This window comes from Kogia breviceps, chromosome 2, assembly GCF_026419965.1.
Source record: "Kogia breviceps isolate mKogBre1 chromosome 2, mKogBre1 haplotype 1, whole genome shotgun sequence".
Classification (NCBI taxonomy): Eukaryota; Metazoa; Chordata; class Mammalia; order Artiodactyla; family Physeteridae; genus Kogia; species Kogia breviceps.
The window spans coordinates 146,742,216-146,765,956 of NC_081311.1; the positions used below are offsets into that span (position 1 = coordinate 146,742,216).

Genomic DNA, 23,741 nt, shown 5'->3' on the forward strand with positions numbered 1-23,741 from the left:
TCTGACTCAGTTATTCTGCTACTTATTCCTTTTAGAGAGTTTTGGGTTTTTTTTGTTTTTTTTTTTTTTTTTTGTGGTACGCGGGCCTCTCACTGTTGTGGCCTCTCCCGTTGCAGAGCACAGGCTCCGGACGCACAGGCTCAGTGGCCATGGCTCACAGGCTCACCTGCTCCGTGACACGTGGGATCTTCCCAGACCAGGGCATGAACCTGTGTTCCCTGCATCAGCAGGCAGACTCTCAACCACTGTGCCACCAGGGAAGCCCCGAGAATTTTTAATTTCATTTATTGTGTTGTTCATCATTGTTTGTTCCCTCTTTAGTTCTTTTAGGTCCTTGTTAAACGTTTCTTGTATTTTTTCCATTCCATTTCCAAGATTTTGGATCATCTTTACTATCATTATTCTGAATTCTTTTTCAGGTAGACTTCCTATTTCCTCTTCATTTGTCTGCTCTGGTGGGTTTTTACCTTTCTCTGTCTTCTCATTTTGCTTAACTTACTATCTTTGGGGTCTCCTTTTCTCAGGCTGCAGGTTCGTAGTTCTTTTTGTTTTTGGTGTCTACCCGCTGTGGGTAAGGTTGTTTCAGTGGGTTGTGTAGGCTTCCTGGTGCAGCAGACTGGTGCCTGTGTTCTTGTGGATGAAGCTGGATCTTGTCTTTTTGGTGGGCAGGATCATGTTCGGTGGTGTGTTCTGGGGTGTCTGTGAAGTTATTATGGTTTTAGGCAGCCTCTCTGCTAATGGGTGGGGTTGTGTTCCTGTCTTGCTGTTGTATGGCATAGGGTGTCCAGCACTGTAGCTTGCTGGTCATTGAGTGGAGTTGGGTCTTAGCATTAGGATGGAGATCTCTGGGTGAGCTTTGGCCCTTTGATATTACATGGCAGGAGGTCTCTGGTGGACCAATGTCTGAACTTGGCTCTCCCACCTCAGAGGCTCAGGCCTGACACCTGGCTAGAGCAGCAAGACCTTGTCAACCACACAGCTCAGAAGAAAAGGGAGAAAAAGAAAGAAAGTAAAAAATAAAAAATAGGGGCTTCCCTGGTGGCACAGTGGTTGAGAGTCCGCCTGCCAATAAAGGGGACACGGGTTCGTGCCCTGGTCCGGGAAGATCCCACATGCCATGGAGTGGCTAGGCCTGTGAGCCATGGCCGCTGAGCCTGTGCGTCCAGAGCCTATGCTCCGCAACGGGAGAGGCAACAACAGTGAGAGGCCCGTGTACCACAAAAAAAAAAAAAAAAAAAAAAAAAAAAAAGGAAGAGAGCAACCAAATCAATAAACAAATCTACCAATGATAATAAGTTCTAAATACTAAATTAAGATAAACATAAAACTAGAAACAAATTAGATGCAGAAAGCAAACCCCAAGTCTATAGTTGCTCAAAGTCCACCATCTCAGTTTTGGGATGATTCATTTTCTATTCAGGTATTCTGCAGATGCAGGGTAAATCAAGTTGATTGTGGAGATTTAATCCGCTGCTCCTGAGGCTGCTGGGAGAAATTTCCCTTTGTCTTCTTTGTTCACAGAGCTCCTGGTGTTCAGCTTTGGATTTGGTCCTGTCTCCTTGTGTAGGTCACCCTCTGGCGTCTGTTCTTCGCCCAGACAGGATGGGTTTAAAGGAGCAGCTGATTAGGGGGATGTGGCTCACTAAGGCCTGGCAGGGGAGGGGTACAGAATGCGGGGCCAGCCTGTGACGGCAGAGGCTGGCATGACGTTGCAACAGCCTGAGTTACGCTGTGTGTTCTCCCGGGGATGTTGTCCCTGGATCATGGGACCCTGGCAGTGGAAGGCTGCACAGGCTCCTAGGAGGGGAGGTGTGGATAGTGACCTGTACTTGCACACAGGCTTCTTGGTGGCTGCAGCAGCAGCCTTAGCATTTCATGCCCATCTCTGGTGTCCATGCTGGTAGCTGTGGCTTGTGCTCATCTCTGGAGCTCGTTTAGGAGCTGCTCTGAATCCCCTCTCCTCGCACACCCTGAAACAATGGTCTCTTGCCTCTTAGGCAGGTCCAGACTCTTTCCTGGATTCCCTCCTGGCTAGCTGTGGAGCACTAGTCCCCTTCAGCCTGTGTTCACGCATCCAGCCCCAGTCCTCTCCCTCGGATCTGACCTCCAAAGCCCGAGCCTCAACTCCCAGCCCCCACCTGCCGCGGCGGGTGAGCAAACAAGCCTCTCAGGCTGGTGAGTGCTGGTCGGCACTGATCCTCTGTGAGGGAATCTCTCCCCTTTGCCCTCTGCACCCCTGTTGCTGCGCTCTCCTTCGTGGTTCCAAAGCTTCCCCCATGGCCACTCCTCGTCTCCACCAGTGAAGGGACTTCCTAGTATGTGGAAACTTTTCTTCCTTCACAGCTCCCTCCCAGAGGTGCAGGTCCTGTCCCTATTCTTTTGTCCTTGATTTTTCTTTTTTCTTTTGCCCTACCCAGGTACATGGGGAGTTTCTTGCCTTTTGGGAAGTCTGAGGTCTTCTGCCAGCATTCAGTAAGTGTTCTGAAGGAGTTGTTCCACATGTAGATGTATTTCTGATGTATTTGTGGGAAGGAAGGTGATTTCCATGTCTTACTCCTCTGCCATCTTGAAGCCCAGCCCTGAGCATGATGATTTTAAAGTCATTGAAAAGGAAGTTTCTAGGCAGAGCCTGGATGACCTTCTGTCAGGTGGATTCCTGCATTGGATGAGGGCAGGATTGGTGGGAAATGGACTTGATGACCTTTCTAGGAGCTGCCATCAACTATTACATGATACAGCACAGTCACTGAAACTTAGGTATGTATCGAATTTTCAAGAAACACAATATGATCCTATGGACAATTATGTTACGGATGTAAATAGACTAGAAATGAATGCACCACATTTAATTTTTAATTTATCTCAGGCAAATAATTTACTGATTCTAATATTGCAAAATGTTTTGGAATTACACCAAAGATAACACAGCTGATAGTCTCCAGAAGTTGACATTTTAAGATATCAGGACATACAAACCACATTATGCTAAATGTGCAATAAATTTACCACTACCCACATGGACGATGACATAGCAGTTGTATGTATAAAGTAAAATAACAAATAGGGTTCAAATTATTTTCTTTTGGGTTTGAAGTAGATGGTGAGATTTCATGAAGCTCACTTATTGATAATAAGTGCTACCCTAAGCACTTTACATCTGTGCTCTATTTTACTCCTTACAACGCTAGGAGGTACTGAGGCTAACAGGGATGGGGCAACTTGCTCAAGGTCACTGAGCTAACATTTAGCAGGCAAAGACTTGAACCTACCCCAAATGCTCTCTGATCTGCTGCCCCTCACCTAACACTAAACACTGTGCTTCCATTTCCCTCCATTGTTTCCTTACTTGCAGGCAACACTGAAACTTCTGTTGCTGGAGCTTATACTGGTAAATGAGGGAGGAGGTTCTCTGAACCCTGCCCTAGCAGACTAAGGCAAACTAATTTGAGATTTTTTTGTTTGTTTTATTATTATTATTTTTTTTTTGGTGGTACGCGGGCCTCTCACTGCTGTGGCCTCTCCCTTCGCGGAGCACAGGCTCCGGACGCGCAGGCCCAGCGGCCATGGCTCACGGGCCCGGCCGCTCCACGGCATGTGGGATCTTCCCGGACGGGTTCATGAACCCGTGTCCCCTGCATCCGCAGGCGGACTCTCAACCACTGCACCACCAGGGAAGCCCAATTTGAGTTTTTAAATGTGAATTGAACAAACCTGGCAGGCCTCCGTGAAGAGAGGTATATGTATGTTGCTACCGTTGTAAATGGGTTCGGTATTTCCGAAAGCTATCTGATAACTTGGAATGAGAGCTATAAAACTTTTCTTGCCCTTTGACTCAGTAATTTCTTTCTCTAGAATATACCCCAAGGAAATAACACAAAAGAAAAAGGTGACTTGTTGAAGATGTTCATTCAGGGGTTACTTGTGTTAGTGAAAAACTGGAAACAAGCCCAATTTCCAGTAATAGAACAATGACTGTGCAAGCTAGACTACATAGAAAAAGAAGAAAACTTTATAATCTCTAAAAATGGCAAATGTAAGACTACATTCACATGTGGAAACATATGTAAGAAATTACTTTAAAAAGTAGAATACAGGGCTTCCCTGGTGGCGCAGTGGTTGAGAGTCCGCCTGCCGATGCAGGGGACACGGGTTCGTGCCCCAGTCCGGGAAGATCCCACATGCCGCGGAGCGGCTGGGCCCGTGAGCCATGGCCGCTGAGCCTGCGCGTCTGGAGCCTGTGCTCCGCAACGGGAGAGGCCACAACAGTGAGAGGCCCACGTACCACAAAAAAAAAAAAAAAAAAAGTAGAATACAAATTGGTATAAGCATAATCTTGTACAATCAAGTAAAACAGTATGTGCATAAACAATCACACAAGAGAACTGTGAAATTATAAAGAAGTATATCCCTCACTTCGTTGTTGAAACTCCAACAGTGAAACTGGCATATAGATTGTGTTTAATAAAAAATTAGAGACTTAAATTATACAAAGGTAATTTCTTAACTGAGACCTGACTGTATCTTACATGTATTGACATTGTATCAGTAAAAGCTAATCTTTTATGAGGACTTACTAAGTGCTAGGTGCTTTTCCAAGTTCTTTCCTTGTATTTTTTCATTTAACCCCCTATAGCCTTAGGAGATACGTATTATTATTATAATCTCCCTCCTAAAAGGAGGAAATGGGAGCATAGAGAAGCTAAGTAACTTGCCCAGGGTTACACAGGCTATGGCCAAGATGGAACTTCAACCCAGGTAGACTCACTATCTAGACTGTATGCACCCATTATGCCACAATGTTTTCTCTGATTTGAAAAGAAGTTTTTAGATCTTGTTCTTTCCCATTAATAATTTCTAGATTTTGTTTTCTGCTTTTCTTCTTCACCACTCCTGTTTGGTTTACAATATATAGAATTCTTGCAGGAAAGAGCCAGATACAAAATTTGAGATTAAAAATATTCTCTATCAGGGCTTCCCTGGTGGTGCAGTGGTTTAGAGTCTGCCTGCCGATGCAGAGGACATAGGTTTGTGCCCCGGTATGGGAAGATCCCACATGCCGCGGAACGGCTGGGCCCGTGAGCCATGGCCGCTGAGCCTGTGCGTCCGGAGCCTGTGCTCTGCAACGGCAGAGGCCACAACAGTGAGAGGCCCACGTACTGAAAAAAAAAAAAAAAAAAACAATTCTCCATCCAGTGTCACCTGCAAGAACACAACCTACCTGCCCTAAGTGGTAAGGTTTTTTTCCCAAGAAGTGAGACTAAAGTAGGGTTTTCTAATCAGGTGAGGAAATCGTAGAGCTTGGAAAATAAAATGTTACTGTGGGCACATGGGATAATTGCACAGGAGAAAAAATATAACATTTGAGCAAGGAAATACTCAAATGAAGTTAAACCTAAGAAATAAATTGGCTGGGATTAAGTGACAAATATAGAATAACATTTTGAAACTCTTTGGGAAAATGACAGTTTAAAAAAAAGTTTATGTTTACATTTGCCTAGTTTCTTATATTTTGCAAAGTATTTGTTAATGATTACTGAATTCTCATACTATAGAATGGTAGACAGTCTAGTCGACAGAAGAGGAAACAAAGTCAGAGGTTAAGTGGCTCACCCAGAGCAGGCTGCTTGTCTCTAGATGAGCTGGAGCTCAGTCCCAGCTCTCATACTTAGTAGAGCTAAGCACTGATGCTGTTCAAGACAGGGACAAAGCTCTGTGCATACCTTCACTTTAAACCATCCAGAGCTCATGAAGCCCTACATCATAAGTATAAATCCAATGAGAAAAGTCCAGAAAACAAATCTAACATAAATGGAATCATAGATGAAAATTAAATATATAATGGGATCCTCTTAAATGAAGGAGACAGAGTGAAGGCAGGACTAATATCTGTGTATAAACTCAACGGTTTGGGAGATGTTGTGGGCATGTGGCTGTTATGTTTGGAAAGACAAAGCTCAAATCCTTCTATCTAAGTCCTTATAAGAGGTACATAATTATAGGACTCTGTCATCTCTGGTACAAAATGCACAAAATAAATTTTTTTTTTCTATCTGTACATCCCATGGAAACATTTGCATAGTGAATGAGGTAGACTATGTTTTATACGTTCCTAAACAGCCTCACCTTCTCACCTGGCTCTGTCTTAGGGAATCCTACACTTTCTTCAGAGGTCAGATCAAAGTCTCTTCAGATTCTTCAAGTAAGACTCATCCTCCCTTTCCTAGGCCCTCACAACATGTCCTAGAACATCTTATTGCTGACCTTGACTTCTTCCTTGTGCAGTTCCCGCATGGCATAGCACATCTGGGATATATCTTTGTCTCTTATGGCCCCAACACAAGTGCCTTGAACACTGTAGTTGATTACTGAATTGGTAAGACCTTGCCTGAGGTCCTATCATGCTCTAAGAGTTTATAGACATTTTCTGGGATCTGGGTTGTTCAAATTTGACTACAGAAATGACCTCAATAAAGGACTCTTTTCACACTTAAAAAATCTTGTCTCCTTATAATCATATTTTATGGTGACCTTTTATACCAGAACATTTGCATTAATTTAATGCATTAATAATCAGCACTGGCAAATAGCAACCTCATAGCTAGAAGGTTAAATTATAAAGTGTCTTTTATAATCAAGTAAGAGTATGGCAGTCATCAAACTTAAACTAACTTGAGATTTGCTTTTACCACAAATCTTATAAATATTCCACCAGATTCTATTCAATATGAAGGTAAGAGATTCAAAGCCAGAACTTCAGCTCTTTGAAGGTCTCTCTTTAAAATGAGCTGGTGCATAAAATGCTGGTCAGAGAACTCAAAATTTCAGAGCAAAAAATACATCACTCTACCAAGGCCAACTGCTCTTCATGGACACAAATAATGTTCTTTTTATTAGCAATTTGGAATAACAATTCAAAACATTCATTTTACTGAGATTTTTATATAAAAACTGAGAAAACAATTCTTCACAATAGTTATGAAAATACAAGAGAAAGTGCTGAGCTTCTGAAACACAGTAATCTTCCTATCTCCCCTATCTTTCCCTGGGCCATGTGTGGTAGTGCTGTGATCCTCAATTAAAAAGCTTATTTATAAGGAAGATAAAGACTAGGGAATAACAAGAATACTACTAGGGCTTGCAATGAAAAGTAAGCTAAGAAGAAGATGAAGTAATTATTTTCAATTATACCACATTCTACAAAATAGCAAAAAACTCCCATCACATTTCATGTAATATGAGAAAAAGCTCTTTGATCCATGAATGGACTAATCCAACAGCCAGTCACATAATTCCTGTCTTTTTCAGGGAGAATAGCAATCAATGATCAAGAAGAAAAGTACAAGTCACAAAAAGCATGAAATCTTACTTTTTCATCATCTTCAGTAAATGGAGCACCTTCAGGAATCTTATTTATCGCTTGGGCCACACCGATAATCTCACCATCACTGCTTCGGATAGGCATGCACAGTAATGATTTTGTCTTGTATCCAGTTAGCTTGTCAATTTCATCATTGAATCTTCGATCCTAAAAATAAGACAGAGAGGGCATCATTAACTACATTTGCATTGTTGTCAGGGAGGAGAGAGAATGTTTCTCTGTGTGATACCTTATCACTGGGAACTTTACCCCATGGATTTTTAATAAGAAGAACAGATTTGATTTCATGTTGAATTCACCAAAGGAACATAAATGAAAATAAATCACCACCATAGTTTTTAACCATGGTAAACGAAGAGAGAAACTTTAAACCCCACTACAACAATATATCAAAATTGGGGAAGGGGCAAGTGTTATTAATAGAACTTCACACTGTGCTATTTATTAAAATATGTTATTTCACATAGACAACTGGCTATGAAGTATCATATAAGAAATATATATTAAGCATTATGAAAAAGTATGCAGAAAAAGCAATACGTTTCCTTGGTCAAAATGATCCTGTGAAAAAAACAGAACTTATGAGCCCCTACTGATACTTTATAAATATTTTTTTAAATGTTTTTAATGTGGTGGGTAGGGAGGAGGTAAAAGACTTCTTTACAGAATATCAGCTAAAAAATGTAGAAGGACTGATAAAATTATATAATATCTATTTTGCAACTACAGATACAATAATGGATACAAGCAAGAATCATCAATAGATGCCAATACCATTGGATGAAAAATTGTTATTAAACAGGGTATTCACTTAGTCTCAAAGTGCCTCATTAAATTCAAAGAGAAAAAGATGTCTTTATCATTATCTGGTGGACATCATATTAAACAAGTAATCAAACTTAGCATCACCATTAATGAGACAAAACAGCACCATGTGCTCCTCCTGATGTGATGCAGTAAGAAGGACACAGCGTTATCAAGAATGTGGAATGTTCTTGTCAAAGAGCTGAATCTTATTCAGGAAAAGAAAATTAAGAAAAATGCAGATTATTGCTAATTCTATCAGAAGCCTGACCTGCACTTTTCAAAAATGTCAATATCATGAGAGATGAAATAAATTAAAAATAAAAATAAAGCCATGGGAGCTGTGCTGTCTTAAAGAAGACTGAAGAGACCTGAAACCTAAATGAAATGTGTGATCCTTCATTGAAAATTGTTATGCAATTTGGGAGGAAGACAATTAGAGAAAGTTGAACAAGGACTTTACATTAGATAATATCATTGTATCACTACAAATTTTCTTGGGTGTGATAGTGGTATTGTAATTATGTAGGAGAATGTTATTTTTAGGATATACATGCTAGAGTATGTTGAGGTGAAATGTCATACTACCTTCAACTTACTTTCAAATAGAAAGAAAGAGAAAGAAAGAAAATGAAGGAAGGGAGGGAGGAAAAAAGAAAGAGAGGGACTTCCCTCGTGGTCCAGTAGTTAATGCTCCGTGCTTCCATTGCTGGGGGCACGGTTTTGATCCCTGGTTGGGGCACTAAGATCCCACATGCCGAGTGGGCCAAAAAAAAGAAGAAGAAAGGAAAAGAAGGGAAGGGAAGGGAAGGGAGAAAAAAGAAGGGAGAAAGGAGAATGAGACAGGAGAGAAAAGACTGGCTTCTAAAAGGGTAATAGGGACTAAAAACATTCCAAGGAAGAAGATAAACTGGATCCAAGCTCACTGCTTCAAGCCAGGGGCTGAAGTGAGGCTTCTCCCAATGCTCTTGATATTTCCTTGTTAAAAGACACTTAAAAATCAAAAACAAAACACTGCTGTCGACCACCATCGAGAGCTATGAATTTTATCTGACTGAGGGCCTAGGAAGGCTGGCTGCAGACAAGGTGATAACTTCAAGACCAAACAGTGCTGGGCTTCTATGACCTCTGTGATATCCCCAATATCAAAAGACCTCTGTGATATCCCCAATATCAAAAGAACAGGAACGCTCTTTGTAATAAGGCCTGATTCTGGTCTGGGGCCTATGGAGGCCATTCTAAACCCATAGTTAGGGAGAGGGGAGACCTCAGGAGAGAGGGGAATCAAAACCCAGACAAAACTAAATCTCCTGCTCAGAATGAGCCTGCAACTAAACTTGCAGAAAAACACTAAATTGTATTACTTTTCTTTTCATTCACCGAGGAACCATTATGTGCCAGGCTGTGAGCTAGGAGATACAGCAGGAAACAAAAGAGGCATAATCCCTGCCTTCAATGAACTTGAATTTAGTAGGTGAGGCAGATGACATATAAATGTATAATCAAATATTGTGCTAAGTGATACTGAGGAAAAGACAAGGTGCCACAAGAGAGACTCAAAAGAAGGAACCTATTTTTATGGGGATCAAGGATGTTCTCTCTGAAGACAGGACAAGTAAGCTGTGACTTGAGTCACGAGTAATAATTTGCCAGTCAAATAATGGTGGGAAAAACTTTCCAGGAACCTGGAACAATGCACACGTGAAGGTCCTGAAGCAAGAAAAAGCTTAATAATTTCCAAAAACTCAAAGGTCAAAGGCAAGAGCACAGGAAGCCAAAGGGAAAATGGAAGAGGAAGTCAGGGGCCAGATGGTACCAAGTCTTACAGAACCAGACAGGAGTTATATTATTCCTAAATGCAATGGAAAATCGCTGAAGATCTTGAAGCAGAAGGATGCTATGATTCATTATGCAGCACTTAGCATTCTCTGAAATCATCATCTTAGTTTATTTGTTCTCCCACCACTGGTATATAAGATTTGAGAGAGCAAAGCTTTTATTTCTCATTTACTACTTCATACTGGCTTACTAGAGGTGTTCCACAACACTCTTCCTGAGTAATAGGTGTTTTATTTTTAAACACTGTGTTGTAATTATGCAAAATATTAGAAAGTTGAAAAGGCCCTTAGGCCCCACATTTCACTCCGTGGCATATATTTAGAGATACTATTGTACATGTACTGAAGAGAGATGCACAAATGTTTACTGCAACATCGACTATGAAAAGAAAAAAACTGGAAATCATTTGAATATTGGTCAATAGAAATATAAACAAATTATGATGTCTTCTTTTGATATACTATACAATTTAAAGGAATAAGTTAAAGCTACTCGTATTAACATGAACAACATCAAAAACATGTTAAATGAAACAAGCTGCAATCTGATACCATCTATATAACACCACCAAAATTTTAAAATAATACTAAATATTATGTATGGATTCATACATGTAGCAACAGTATAACGCATGCATGGGAATAATAAAGTCTAAATTGATATAAGTGGTTACCGCCAGGGAGGAAGGGGGGGAAATAGCATGAGGGAGAGGGAGGCCTTTCATTTCCTTCTTTAAAAAAAAACTGTGTTGGGGCTTCCCTGGTGGCACAGTGGTTGAGAGTCTGCCTGCTGATGCAGGGGACGTGGGTTCGTGCCCCAGTCCGGGAAGATCCCACATGCCATGGAGTGGCTGGGCCCGTGAGCCATGGCAGCTGAGCCTGTGCGTCCGGAGCCTGTGCTCCGCAACGGGAGAGGCCACGGCAGTGAGAGGCCCATACCGCAAAAAAACAAGAACAAAAACAAACAAAAAACTTTGAAGCTAATGTACTACAGTGCTAAAATTATATAAACTTTGATGGTCTTTTCTTGTCTAAAGGTTTGAAATATTTTATAATAAAAAGTTTAAGACCAATTTTTTAAAGTTAAGAACTTTGTGGAAGATGATATAGGGTTGGAATAGGAGAAACCAGTAAGGAAATTTCAGTGGTCCAGGTTAGGCAAGAAGATGGTCTGGGTTAAAAGAAAAGCAATGGAGCTAAGGAAAAATAGATGGATATGTTGAGTCTACAGTATTTCCTAATGAATTAGTTGGTGATGGGGGTCTAGAGAAAGAAGAATGAATCTCAGGTTTCAATTTGAGAAACTATATAGATGGAAGTGCCATCTACTGGAATGGGGAAGTTTGAGATGAAGGTGAAAGTCTACACATAAAGAAAGTCAAAAAGGTTGATAAATCAGTGAGGTATATCCTGCAACCTAAAATCAGTGGTTCTCCACCGTGGCTGCATGTGAGAATTACCTGAGAAGGTTTTCAAAATACCAGTGCCTGGGCTTCACCCCACCCCAAATTGAATCAATCAATATGAAGCATTGGTTTTAAATGCTCATAGCTGATTCTCACATGAGAACAACTGTCCAGAATGATAAAGGGCTTAGTCACTGGTAAGATCAATAAAGTTCACTGATAAGAAAAGCCTTAAAATGGGAAGGAACAAAGAGAGTGACATGTACTCTGGTGGTTACATATCATTGGTGTGGACCATGTGAGATGACTTGAAAATCCACTCTGGAATAGGCAAGCCTTTCTGCTCTTACCTTTGTGATAGTCTGTATTTCTGGAGAAGGGCATCATCCACCAAAGTCCAAATCTGAGTAAATCAACCACCAAAACTGTGGGGTATTCACTGCCAAAATGTCCAAAGCCACATGACAACAATAGACACAGGGGTGCTTCATTTGACCAGGGGGTACAAAAATATAGTAAACCCTCCTCACCATCTCTCCAACTCTCTACACTCACCTGATAAACTTGTAACTTGAGGAGAAAAAGATAATTATGTTGATATATGTGGTAAGTGTTAATCTTCCAATTTAAAAGCTGGGAAGATAAATTTCATTAAGTCTTAATGTTTTTTTAAAAATAATACATCATAAAACATACTTTGTCCATGTCTTCATTACACTATTTATGGGATTATTCTCACAAATTAACTCAAAACTTGATATAATCCATCTAATGAGAGGTCAGAAGAGCTGATACAATTGCATACTTTCCAATTATATTAATCTCTAGATTAATTTTCCAATTTAAGAAAATGAAGAAAGCTGAGCCCCAAATTGAGGTATAAATTAATTATAGGAGATGAAGAAAACTAAGGAAATAATTAGATAAAGGAACATATTACTCTGATGTTACAGCGAGAGGGAAAGTTTAAAAATGGAAGATAGCAAAGAATAGATTTTGCTAGCCAAGCAATGACCACAAATGAGTATAGCAGTAAAGGAAACATAGGGCATTGTGGAACACACAGTCTGAGGGAGGGGGGCGGCAGGGAGGAATCTCCCAAGTAAAGTGAAATTTTTTAGCTGACAGCCAAAGGATTGGTCTCCCAGGAAAAGGGAATAGCATTCAAAATTCAGAGGTAATAGGAAGCTGGTGAATTTGAGGAACTGAAAAAAGTTGAAGATGGTTCTCAAGGGAAGAGTCAGAAATGGAACAAAAAAGACCAGCTAGAAGCTTAAGAAGAGGTGCTTAGTGACCAGGTTTTGAATTGTAAATTTACCACAGAGGAAGAGGGAGTCACTAGAGGGCTTTAAGAAGGTAGGTGGGAGTAATGTGGATGATTCTTCATTTTCGAAAGAGTTATTATGGCTTACATGTAAAGAATGAATGGGAGGTAAGAAGTCTAGGTGAGAGATAAACCATCTCTGGACTGGGATGGTGGCTATTGGTGGTACGAGTGATGGGAAAGGACTGAGTTGAAAGATATTTAGGAGGCAGAATCAATAGGACTTGCTGATTAATTTGATGTAAGGTTGCTAATGCTAGAGAAGTAAAAAATAGCTGCATATAGCCAGTGCAGGTACCTGGGTGAGTGGTAGATTCCCTGAGTGAGGAACACAGGGAGGGGACAGCTTCTGAGGGGGAAACAGGAGTTCCCTTGTGGATGTTTTGAGGTTTAGTTAACTATGGGCCATCCACACGGTGGTATTACACCCAAAGTAGTTTGAGATATAGATAGGTAGGTAGGTAGATAGATAGGTGTTTTGATTTCAGGAAAAGGAAGGCAAGGAAAAGACTAATTACATAAGAATGAGGGATTCTGCTCAATAACTTCACTTGAGGTCTTCACCACACTCACTAGCAAAGCTTCACAGAAGGTGAGGTATGGAGGAGACAGGAGCAATGAGAAGGTAGAAACATTGGGCCTATTTACTGCTGAAGATGGAAACTTGAGTAGGAAACTAACAAACACCTCTAGGTCTATAATGAAATATCACATGGAAAATGATGTCCAATTTTTATTCATCTCCCTTAGGACAAAAAAATAAATAATCTACAACAGGAGAGATTTCTAATAAATTAAAGTTAGGGCTTCTTTAATAAGGTTGTTAAAATCTGGAATGAGTTCTTATGAATGTGGCAGACTCTTTTTTGCTTCGAGTATTTTTATGTCATAATATTTTTCGTATCACAGATACTTTAAATATAACTGTTCTTGAGAAGTGCAGGGATCTTTTCAGTGCTTTTGTGTAGACCTACTTTTTGCATGTGACACTCAGCTATGACTTTTAATATTTAAAAAGATAAAGCCATAAGGCCAAAAGCAATTTTGACTTTTTAGCAATGAAACTGACCTGTACCCGCTACAGAGAGAACAGTAAGTGCATGTACTTCTGACCCAGGACCTTGCAATTGCAGCCTCCTCTGCACATTCCTGAGTTGAATATGATGCCACAGAACACACCCAGAAAGCGAGTCTCACCTGCAAAGTCCACTAAGGCTGTAGAAAGAACCGACTTCTGAAGTCTGAGCTTGCAGGTCCTTGAAAAAAGAGCTATGTTCACTGCACTCGAGAATCCCAGCCAGCCCCAGGGAGACATATTTTTGAGGCACATAAGAAGCCTCAAAGCAAAAGGGAATCTAACTGCTCTTCTTTTCACTTTCTCAGAGAAGCCACTCAAGGCTCCCTAAGGCAGGAGCCAGAGCTAAGAATCTTATTCAGACTCATATCAAGGATGGGTCACATAAGATCTCTTTTACTCTCTCTGTGTTTAAGGTTTCTCTCCCCAACACTTTATAGTAAAATTATCCAGTGCTCATGATTAAGCCAAGAACTAGTCTTGACCACCATTTAACCTATAAGGGTGATAGTTTTAACCACAATTTCAACTCTACCTTGGGTCCTTCAGAGCCAAGATGATCAAACTCTTCAAGTCTGAGAACATCCACGTGATGAGAATATGTTTTTATAACATATGGATGAGAAAACATGTAAATGCAAAAAGCTCCTCTTAACTCCATGAAATGTTTGATGAATTTGTATCTGAGTTATTGTGTCCATAAATTATAGAGGAAAAGTAATACAAGATGTGTGTATATATGGTAATTCTTCAGTCTACAAACACTGTTAGGTATTCATAAGAATAGAGCAGTGGTTGGCAACTGTTCCTAACATTGGAATCACTTGAGGAGCTTTAGGTAACTACTGATGCCCTAGCCCCATTCTGATCGGTTACATCATAATCGGTGGGAGGAGGGGTTGTGCAGGGGATCTGATTTCTAACTGTTGGTCCGGGTTAAGAACCACTGAATCAAAGGTCCCTTAATAAATCCAAGGCCTCCAGAGGTCTGAGGGGTCTTGTAAACCACTGCTTTTGAGCTTTCAGAACAAGATTGTTGGTTAGCTTTTGTTTTGTTTCAGTTTGTTTTCCATCCACTTTCCTCATAGTCTTAATACACTGGACGCAGAACCCTCCTATCCTCCCCCCAACAAAGAAAGGTTTGGAGACCAAGTTCAGTCCTGCATTTCATCTACATCCTCTTTCAAATGCCTTATGGAGCTGCAATGTAGAGAAGCTAATGGAAATATAAAATTTAAAATGAATATGCCATTGAAACTCAAACCAAAGGATTGCCCACTGTCTGAAGCTTAAAAGAAAATTGCTTTTATTGGTACATCAATTAGTAACACTCATTTAATTCCAATTCATAAAAGCATCTCCTTACATTTATGACTGATCATAAACATCACTGATTTTTCAAAAACTGCTTGGAAAGCTAACCTTTCAAAAATTTTGATTTGTCTTTAATCATTTGAAATGTACTATTCTGCTTTTCTCCATACAAGGAAGCATAACTAATTGTTCTGAACTGATGGAAGGCTTGAGAATATACTGCACAAAAACAAAGGCACAGCATATGGTAAGTAGATAGCTAATGCTTTGGGCATCCTAATTTGATACTTGCCGAGAAGAAGTGCAAAATTATCGTGGTTGTTCCAAATATGTATTCACAGAAAGTCATTGCTCAACAGCAAACAAAAATCTTGTCTCTGAATTCTTTCACAAAGAAATGTGTAGAGCTTTAAATAGTATAAAATATTACCAAAAAGTATGCATGTTTTTGAAGCATCACTCTTCTATGGACCTGAAGTGGTGCAGTAGGTGGTGGAGCAGTTTATAAATATGTACAGGTCACCTCTATTTGGTAAATGCTTAATAGGCATACTTTCAATTAAATCTTCCAAGTTGAATTAGTGGTTAACAGCCACCATAAAGAATTTAATATGAGGTTTAGAAAGAGCCATTGTTATTACCAAGTTACTTTGTTATTGCTCATTGTTATTACCAAGTCACTGTCCTTTAGGTGCATTTCTAAAGTAAACTTGGTTTGCTGATCTTATTTCTTTGTTCTGCCTTTCTTAGTTGGCACTTTTCTTTGGTCCTGTCTTATTGTTGTCATCATGACTATTATTATTTATCTTTCTTATGAGAAATACAAATATATCTCAAGGCATAAGACACAGGAAAATGGAAGAATCACAGCACAGGTGAAACCAAAGCTGGTGAGGTGGTATGAAAGAAAATGGTGAAAACTTAGACTTCTTTAATACATAGCACAGATATCTACTAAGGATATATATAAGTGTACAGATAAATTGTATGTAGAGTTAAAATTCAACTCCATATTCTATAAGATTTATTGTGTGTAATTAAAATGTCTGAGCCAAAGACCAGTATATGAAGAGACAGCCATAGAAAGAGTCAGCTGGCCAGAAGCACCTTTCTTCCTGTCACAGTGGAGCCATCTAAGAACTTTGGGGAATCAGGGAGGTGAGGCTACAGGTGGAACTGAGGAGGCCATGAAGACTGTAAATATGGACAAGGGATTGTCAACATGGAGTTATGATTCAAAGCCAAACAGTCAGGAACCAGGGAATATAGGGAAAGCCAAGGTCAAAAGAGTGATGCATGAAAAGCCAGATCTGAATCAGGAGTACAGATTAACAGAGAAACACCAGAGATTTTGTCTCATTTATTTGTTAAAACCTAACAAGGATCATAGAAAAAGAGATCAGATTTGTGGTTACCAGAGGCAGAGCATGGGGGCAAGGGGAATTGGATGAAGGTAGTCAAAAGGCACAAACTTCCAGTTATCAGACAAATAAGCACTAGGGATATAAAGTACAACATCATATAATGAAAACTGTGTGTGTCATATTTGAAAGTTGTTAAGAGAGGAAATCTTAAGACTTCTCATCACAAGGGAAAATTTTTTTTCTATTTCTTTAGTTTTGTATCTATACAAGATGATGGATGTTCACTAAACTTATTGTGGTAATCATTTTACAATGTATTTCAGTCAAATCATTATGCTGTACCCCTTAAACTTATACAGTGCTGTATGTCAATTAAATCTGGACAAAACAGAAAGGAAAATTAAATAAAAGCTCTGGGTTTAAAAAAAACCCAACAAGGATCACCTCCAACAGAAAGCCTATTTTACTCTTCCCACTGTGACCAATTGAGACAACCTGAAAAGTTGGCCCCCAAATGTAACTAATTGGTAAACAGCTATATCAATCAGATTCTGACTTTCCCACATTTATGGCAAATATAGTAATTTCTAGTATCAAGTGTATAAGTTATACTTTAATACATATGTTATTTAGCTCTTACTATTAATATGCAGAAGTTACTGTTTCTGTTTGACAAGGTTTAATGTTAAAAAGTAATTTTAGATTCTCCTCGGACAATTGGTGAAAAAAGTGGCCTATGCCATTCAGAGTCACATTGCCGCTGTTGAAATAGAAGCCCAGAGAGAGCTGTGTGGCTGAGAGGGTCTTGGCGCTCTGGCGGGGTGTCAGGTCTGTGCCTCTAAGGCGGGAGAGCCAAGTTCAGGACATTGGTCCACCAAAGACCTCCTGGCTCCATGTAATATCAAATGGCGAAAGCTATCCCAGAGATAACCATCTCAATGCTAAGACCCAGCTCCACTCAATGACCTGCAAACTATAGTGCTAGACACCCTATGCCAAACAACCAGCAAGATAGGAACACATCTCCACCCATTAACAGAGAGGCTGCCAAAAATCATAATAAGGTCACAGACACCCCAAAACACACTACCAGAAACAATCCTGCCCACCAGAAACACAAGATCAAATCTCATCCACCAGACCACAGGCACCAGCCCCCTCCACCAGGAGGCCTACACAACCCACTGAACCAACCGAAGCCACTGGAGGCAGACACCAAAAACAACAGTAACTGAACCTGTAGTCTGCAAAAAGGAGACTCCAAACACACAAACTTAAGCAAAATGAGAAGACAGAGAAACACAAAGCAGATGAAGGAGCAAGGTAAAAACCCACCAGACCAAACAAATGAGGAGGAAATAGGAAGTCTACCTGAAAAAGAATTCAGAGTAATGACAGTAAAGATGATCCAAAACCTTGGAAATAGAATGGAGAAAATACAAGGAACATTTAACAGGGAACTGGAAGAACTAAAGAGCAAAAAAACAGTGATGAATAACACAATAAATGAAATTAAAAATTCTCTAGAAGGAATCAAGAGCAGAAAAACTGAGGCAGAAGAACAGATAAGTGACCTGGAAGATGAAAGAGTGGAAATAACTACCACAGAGCAGAATAAAGAAAAAAGAATGAAAAGAATGGAGGACAGTCTTAGAGACCTCTGGGACAACATTAAATGCACCAATATTCAAATTATAGGGGTCCCAGAAACGAAGAGAAAATAAAAGGGACTGAGAAAACATCTGAAGAGATTATAGTTGAAAACTTCCCTAATATGGGAAAAGAAATAGTCAATCAAGTCCTGGAAACACAGAGAGTGCCATATAGGATAAATCCAAGGAGAAACATGTCAAGACACATATTAATCAAACTATCAGAAGTTAAATACAAAGACAAAATATTAAAAGTGGCAAGGGAAAAGCAACAAATAACATACAAGGGAATCCCCATAAGGTTAACAGCTGATCTTTCAGCAGAAACTCTGCAACCCAGAAGGGACTGGCAGGACATATTGAAAATGATGAAAGGGAAAAACCTACAACCAAGATGACCCTACCAAGCAAGAATCTCATTCAAATTTGACAGAGAAATTAAAACCTTTACAGACAAGCAAAAGCTAAGAGAATTCAGCACCGCCAAACCAGCATTACAACAAATGGTAAAGGAACTTCGCTAGGAAGGAAACTCAAGACAAGGAAAAGACCTACAATAACAAACCCAAAACAATTAAGAAAATGGTAATAGGAACATACATATTGATAATTACAGTAAATGTAAGTGGAATAAATGCTCCAACCAAAAGACATAGACTGGCTGAAGAGATACAAAAACAAGATCCATATATATGCCGTCTACAGGAGACCCACTTCAGACCTAGGGACACATACAGACTGAAAGTAAGGGGATGGAAAAAGATATTCCATGCAAATAGAAATCAAAAGAAAGCTGGAGTAGCAATTCTCATATCAGACAATGTAGACTTTAAAATAAAGACTATTGGGCTTCCCTGGTGGCGCAGTGGTTGAGAGTCCACCTGCTGATGCAGGGAATATGGGTTCGTGCCCCGGTCCAGGAAGATCCCACATGCCGTGCAGCGGCTGGGCCCATGAGCCATGGCTGCTGAGCCTGCGTGTCCGGAGCCTGTGCTCCGCAACGGGAGAGGCCACAACATTGAGAGGCCCGCATACTGCAAAAAAAATAAATAAATAAAAAATAAAATAAAATAAAGACTATTACAAGAGACAAAGAAGGACACTACATAATGATCAAGGGATCAATCCAAGAAGAGGATATAACAATTGTAAATATTTATGTACCCAACATAGGAGCACCTCAATACATAAGGCAAATGCTAACAGCAATAAAAGGGGAAATCAACAGTAACACAATCATACTAGGGGACTTTAACACCCCACTTTCACCAATGGACAGATCACCCAAAATGAAAATAAATAAGGAAACACAAGCTTTAAATGACACACTAAACAAAATGGACTTAATTGATATGTATAAGACATTCCATCCAAAAACAACAGAATACACTTTCTTCTCAGGTGCTCATGGAACATTGTCTAGGATAGATCATATCTTGAGTCACAAATCAAGCCTTGGTAAATTTAAGAAAATTGAAATCATATCAAGTACTTTCTCTGGCCACAATGCTATGAGACTAGTTATCAATTACAGGATAAAAACTAAAAAATACAAACACATGGAGCCTAAACAATATGCTACTAAGTAACTAAGAGATCACTGAAGAAATCCAAGAGGAAATCAAAAAATACCTAGAAACAAATGACAATGAAAACATGATGACCCAAACTTATGGGATGCAGCAAAAGCAGTTCTAAGAGAGAAGTTTATTGCAATATAATTCTACCTTAAGAAACAAGAAAAATCTCCAACAAACAAACCTTACACCTAAAGCAATTAGAGAAAGAAGAACAAAAAAAACCAAAGTTAGCAGAAGGAAAGAAATCATAAACATCAGATCAGAAATAGATGAAAAAGAAATGAAGGAAACAATAGCAAAGATCAGTAAAACTAAAAGCTGGTTCTTTGTGAAGAGAAACAAAATTGAAAAACCATTAACCAGACTCATCAAGAAAAAAAGGGAGAAGACTCATAAAAATAGAATTAGAAATGAAAAAGGAGAAGTAACAACGGACACTGCAGAAATACAAAAGATCATGAGAGATTACTACAAGCAACTATATGCCAATAAAATGGACAACCTGGAAGAAATGGACAAATTCTTAGAAAAGCATAACCTTCTGAGACTGAACCAGGAAGAAATAGAAAATATAAACAGACCAATCACAAGCACTGAAATTGAGACTGTGATTAAAATCTTCCAACAAACAAAGGTCCAGGACCAGATGGCTTCATAGATGAATTCTATCAAACATTTAGAGAAGAGCTAACACCTATCTTTCTCAAACTCTTCCAAAATATAGCAGAGGGAGGAACACCCCAAACTCATTCCACGAGGCCACCATCACACTGATACCCAAACCAGACAAAGATGTCACAAGAAAGAAAACTACAGGCCAATATCACTGATGAACATAGATGCAAAAATGCGCAACAAAATACTAGGAAACAGAATCCAACAGCACAGTAAAAGGATCATACACCATGACCAACTGGGGTTTATCTCAGGAATGCAAGAATTCTTCAATATATGCAAATCTATCAATGTGATACACCATATTAACAAATTGAAGGAGAAAAACCATATGATCATCTCAATAGATGCAGAAAAAGCTTTCAAAAAAATTCAACACCCATTTATGATAAAAACCCTCCAGAAAGTCGGCATAGAGGGAACTTACCCCAACATAATACAGGCCATATATGACAAACCCACAGCCAACATCGATCTCAATGGTGAAAAACTGAAACCAATTCCTCTAAGATCAGGAACAAGACAAGGTTGTCCACTCTCACCACTATTATTCAACATAGTTTTGGAAGTTTTAGCCACAGCAGTCAGAGAAGAAAAAGAAATAAAAGGAATCCAAATCAGAAAAGAAGAAGTAATAAAACATTCATTGTTTACAGATGACATGATACTATACATAGAGAATCCTAAAGATGCTACCAGAAAACTCCTAGAGCTAATCAATGAATTTGGTAAAGTAGCAGGATACAAAGTTAATGCACAGAAGTCTCTTGCATTCCTACACACTAATGATGAAAAATTGAAAATGATGAAAAAATGAAAGAAAAATTAAGGAAACACTCCCATTTACCACTGCAACAAAAAGAATAAAATACCTAGGAATAAACCTACCTAGAGAGACAAAAGACCTGTATGCAGAAAACTATAAGACACTGATGAAAGAAATTAAAGATGATCCAAACAGATGGAGAGATATACCATGTTCTTGGATTGGAAGAATCAGTATTGTGGAAATGACTCTACTACCCAAAGCAATCTACTGATTCAATGCAATCCCTATCAAACTACCAATGGCAGTTCTCACAGAAGGAGAACAAAAAATTTCACAATTTGTATGACACTGAGAAGACCCTGAATTGCCAAAGCAATCTTGAGAAAGAAACATGGAGCTGGAGCAATCAGGCTTCCTGAATCCAGACTATGCTACAAACCTACAGCAATCAAGACAGTACGGTACTGGCAAAAAAACCAGAAATATAGATCAATGGAACAGGAGAGAAAGCCCAGAGATAAACCCAGACACATATGGTCACCTTATCTTTGATAAAGGAGGCAAGAATATACAATGCAGAAAAGACAGACTCTTCAATAAGTGGTGCTGGCAAAACTGGACAGTTCTGTGTAGAAGAATGATCCCTAACACCATACACAAAAATAAACTCAAAATGGATTAAAGACCTAAATGTAAGGCCAGACACTATAAAACTCTTAAAGGAAAAAATAGGCAGAACACTCTATGACTTAAATCACAGCAAGATCCTTTTTGACCCACCTCCTAGAGAAATGGAAATATAAACAAATAGGACCTAATGAAACTTAAAAGCTTTTGCACAGCAAAGGAAACCATAAACAAGATGAAAAGACAACCCTCAGAATGGGAGAAAATAGTTGCAAATGAAGCAACTGACAAAGGATTAATCTCCAAAATTTACAAGCAGTTCATGCAGCTCAATATCAAAAAGACAAACAACCCAATCCAAAAGTGGGCAGAAGATGTAAATAGACATTTCTCCAAAGAAGATATACAGATTGCCAACAAACACGTGAAAGGACGCTCAATATCACTAATTATTAGAGAAATGCAAATCAAAAGTACAATGACGTATCACCTCACAGCAGTCAGAATGGCCATCATCAAAAAATCTTCAAACAATAAATGCTGGAGAGGGTGTGGAGAAAAGGGAACCCTCTTGCACTGCTGGTGGGAATGTAAATTTAAACAGCCACTATGGAGAACAGTATGGAGGTTCCTTAAAAAACTAAAAATAGAACTACCATATGACCCAGCAATCCCACTACTGGGCATATACCCTGAGAAAACCATAATTCAAAAAGAGTCATGTACCACAATGTTCATTGCAGCTCTATTTACAATAGCCAGGACATGGAAACAACCTAAGTGTCCATCGACAGATGAATGGATAAAGAAGATGTGGTACATATATACAATGGAATATTACTCAGCCATAAAGAGAAACGAAATTGAGTTATTTGTAGTGAGGTGGATGGACCTAGAGTCTGTCATACAGAGTGAAGTCAGAAAGAGAAAAACAAATACTGTATGCTAACACATATATATGGAATCTAAAAAAAAAAAAAAAAGTTCTGAAGAACGTAGGAGCAGCACAGGAATAAAGACAGATGTAGAGAATGGACCTGAGGACATGGGGATGGGGAAGGGTAAGCTGGGACGAAGTGAGAGAGTGGCATGGACTTATATATAGTACCAAATATAAAACAGATAGCTAGTGGGAAGCAGCCACATAGCACAAGGATATCAGCTCAGTGCTTTGTGTCCACCTAGAATGGTGGGATAGGGAGGGTGGGAGGGAGACGCAAGAGGGAGGAGATATGGGGTTGTGTATATATTTATAGCTGGTTCACTTTGTTATAAAGCAGAAACTGACACACCATTGTTAAGCAATTATACTCCAATAAAGAAGTTTAAAAATAAGTAATTTTAAAGTTTGCTTTAAAAGTTCTAAAAATTCTTAAACTTTTTAAAACATTTTCAAATGTTTTTAAAAACATTTTGAATCATTCTTTCTTGCAAGAATATGATAATAAAAGTACATGATTACCTGATATTAAAATATATCTTAGGGACTTCCGTGGTGGCACAGTGGTTAGGAGTCCACCTGCCAATGCAGGGAACACAGGTTCGAGCCCTGGTGCAGGAGAATCCCACATGCCACAGGGCAACTGGGCCCATTCACCACAACTACTGAGCCTGCGCTCTGTTCCCTGTGGGCCACAACTACTGAGCCTACATGCCACAACTACTGTAGCCCACGCACCTAGAGCCCATGCTCCAGAACAAGAGAAGCCACCGCAATGAGAAACCGGTGCAACGCAACAAAGAGTAGCTCCCGCTTGCCACAACTAGAGAAAGCTCGTGTGCATCAACGGAGACCTGGCACAGCCAAAAATGAATAAATAAATTTATTAAAAAACAAACAAACAAAAAAATATATATATATATCTTAAAGCTACAATAACTAAAACAATGTGATACTGGTTTGAAAAACTGATGAGAGTATAATGCCGAATATAT

General features: G+C 39.4%; 1 protein-coding gene across 1 annotated transcript in view; it reads right to left on the bottom strand.

Annotated features, from left to right (window-relative positions):
- Positions 1-23,741, bottom strand: part of PDE11A (phosphodiesterase 11A) — a 429,207-nt gene that overhangs the window by 367,884 nt on the left and 37,582 nt on the right. Inside the window, exon 2 of the mRNA XM_059052757.2 lies at positions 7,367-7,525. Coding sequence (XP_058908740.1) covers positions 7,367-7,525 — 159 coding nt within the window. The remainder of the gene's footprint in view (positions 1-7,366; positions 7,526-23,741) is intronic.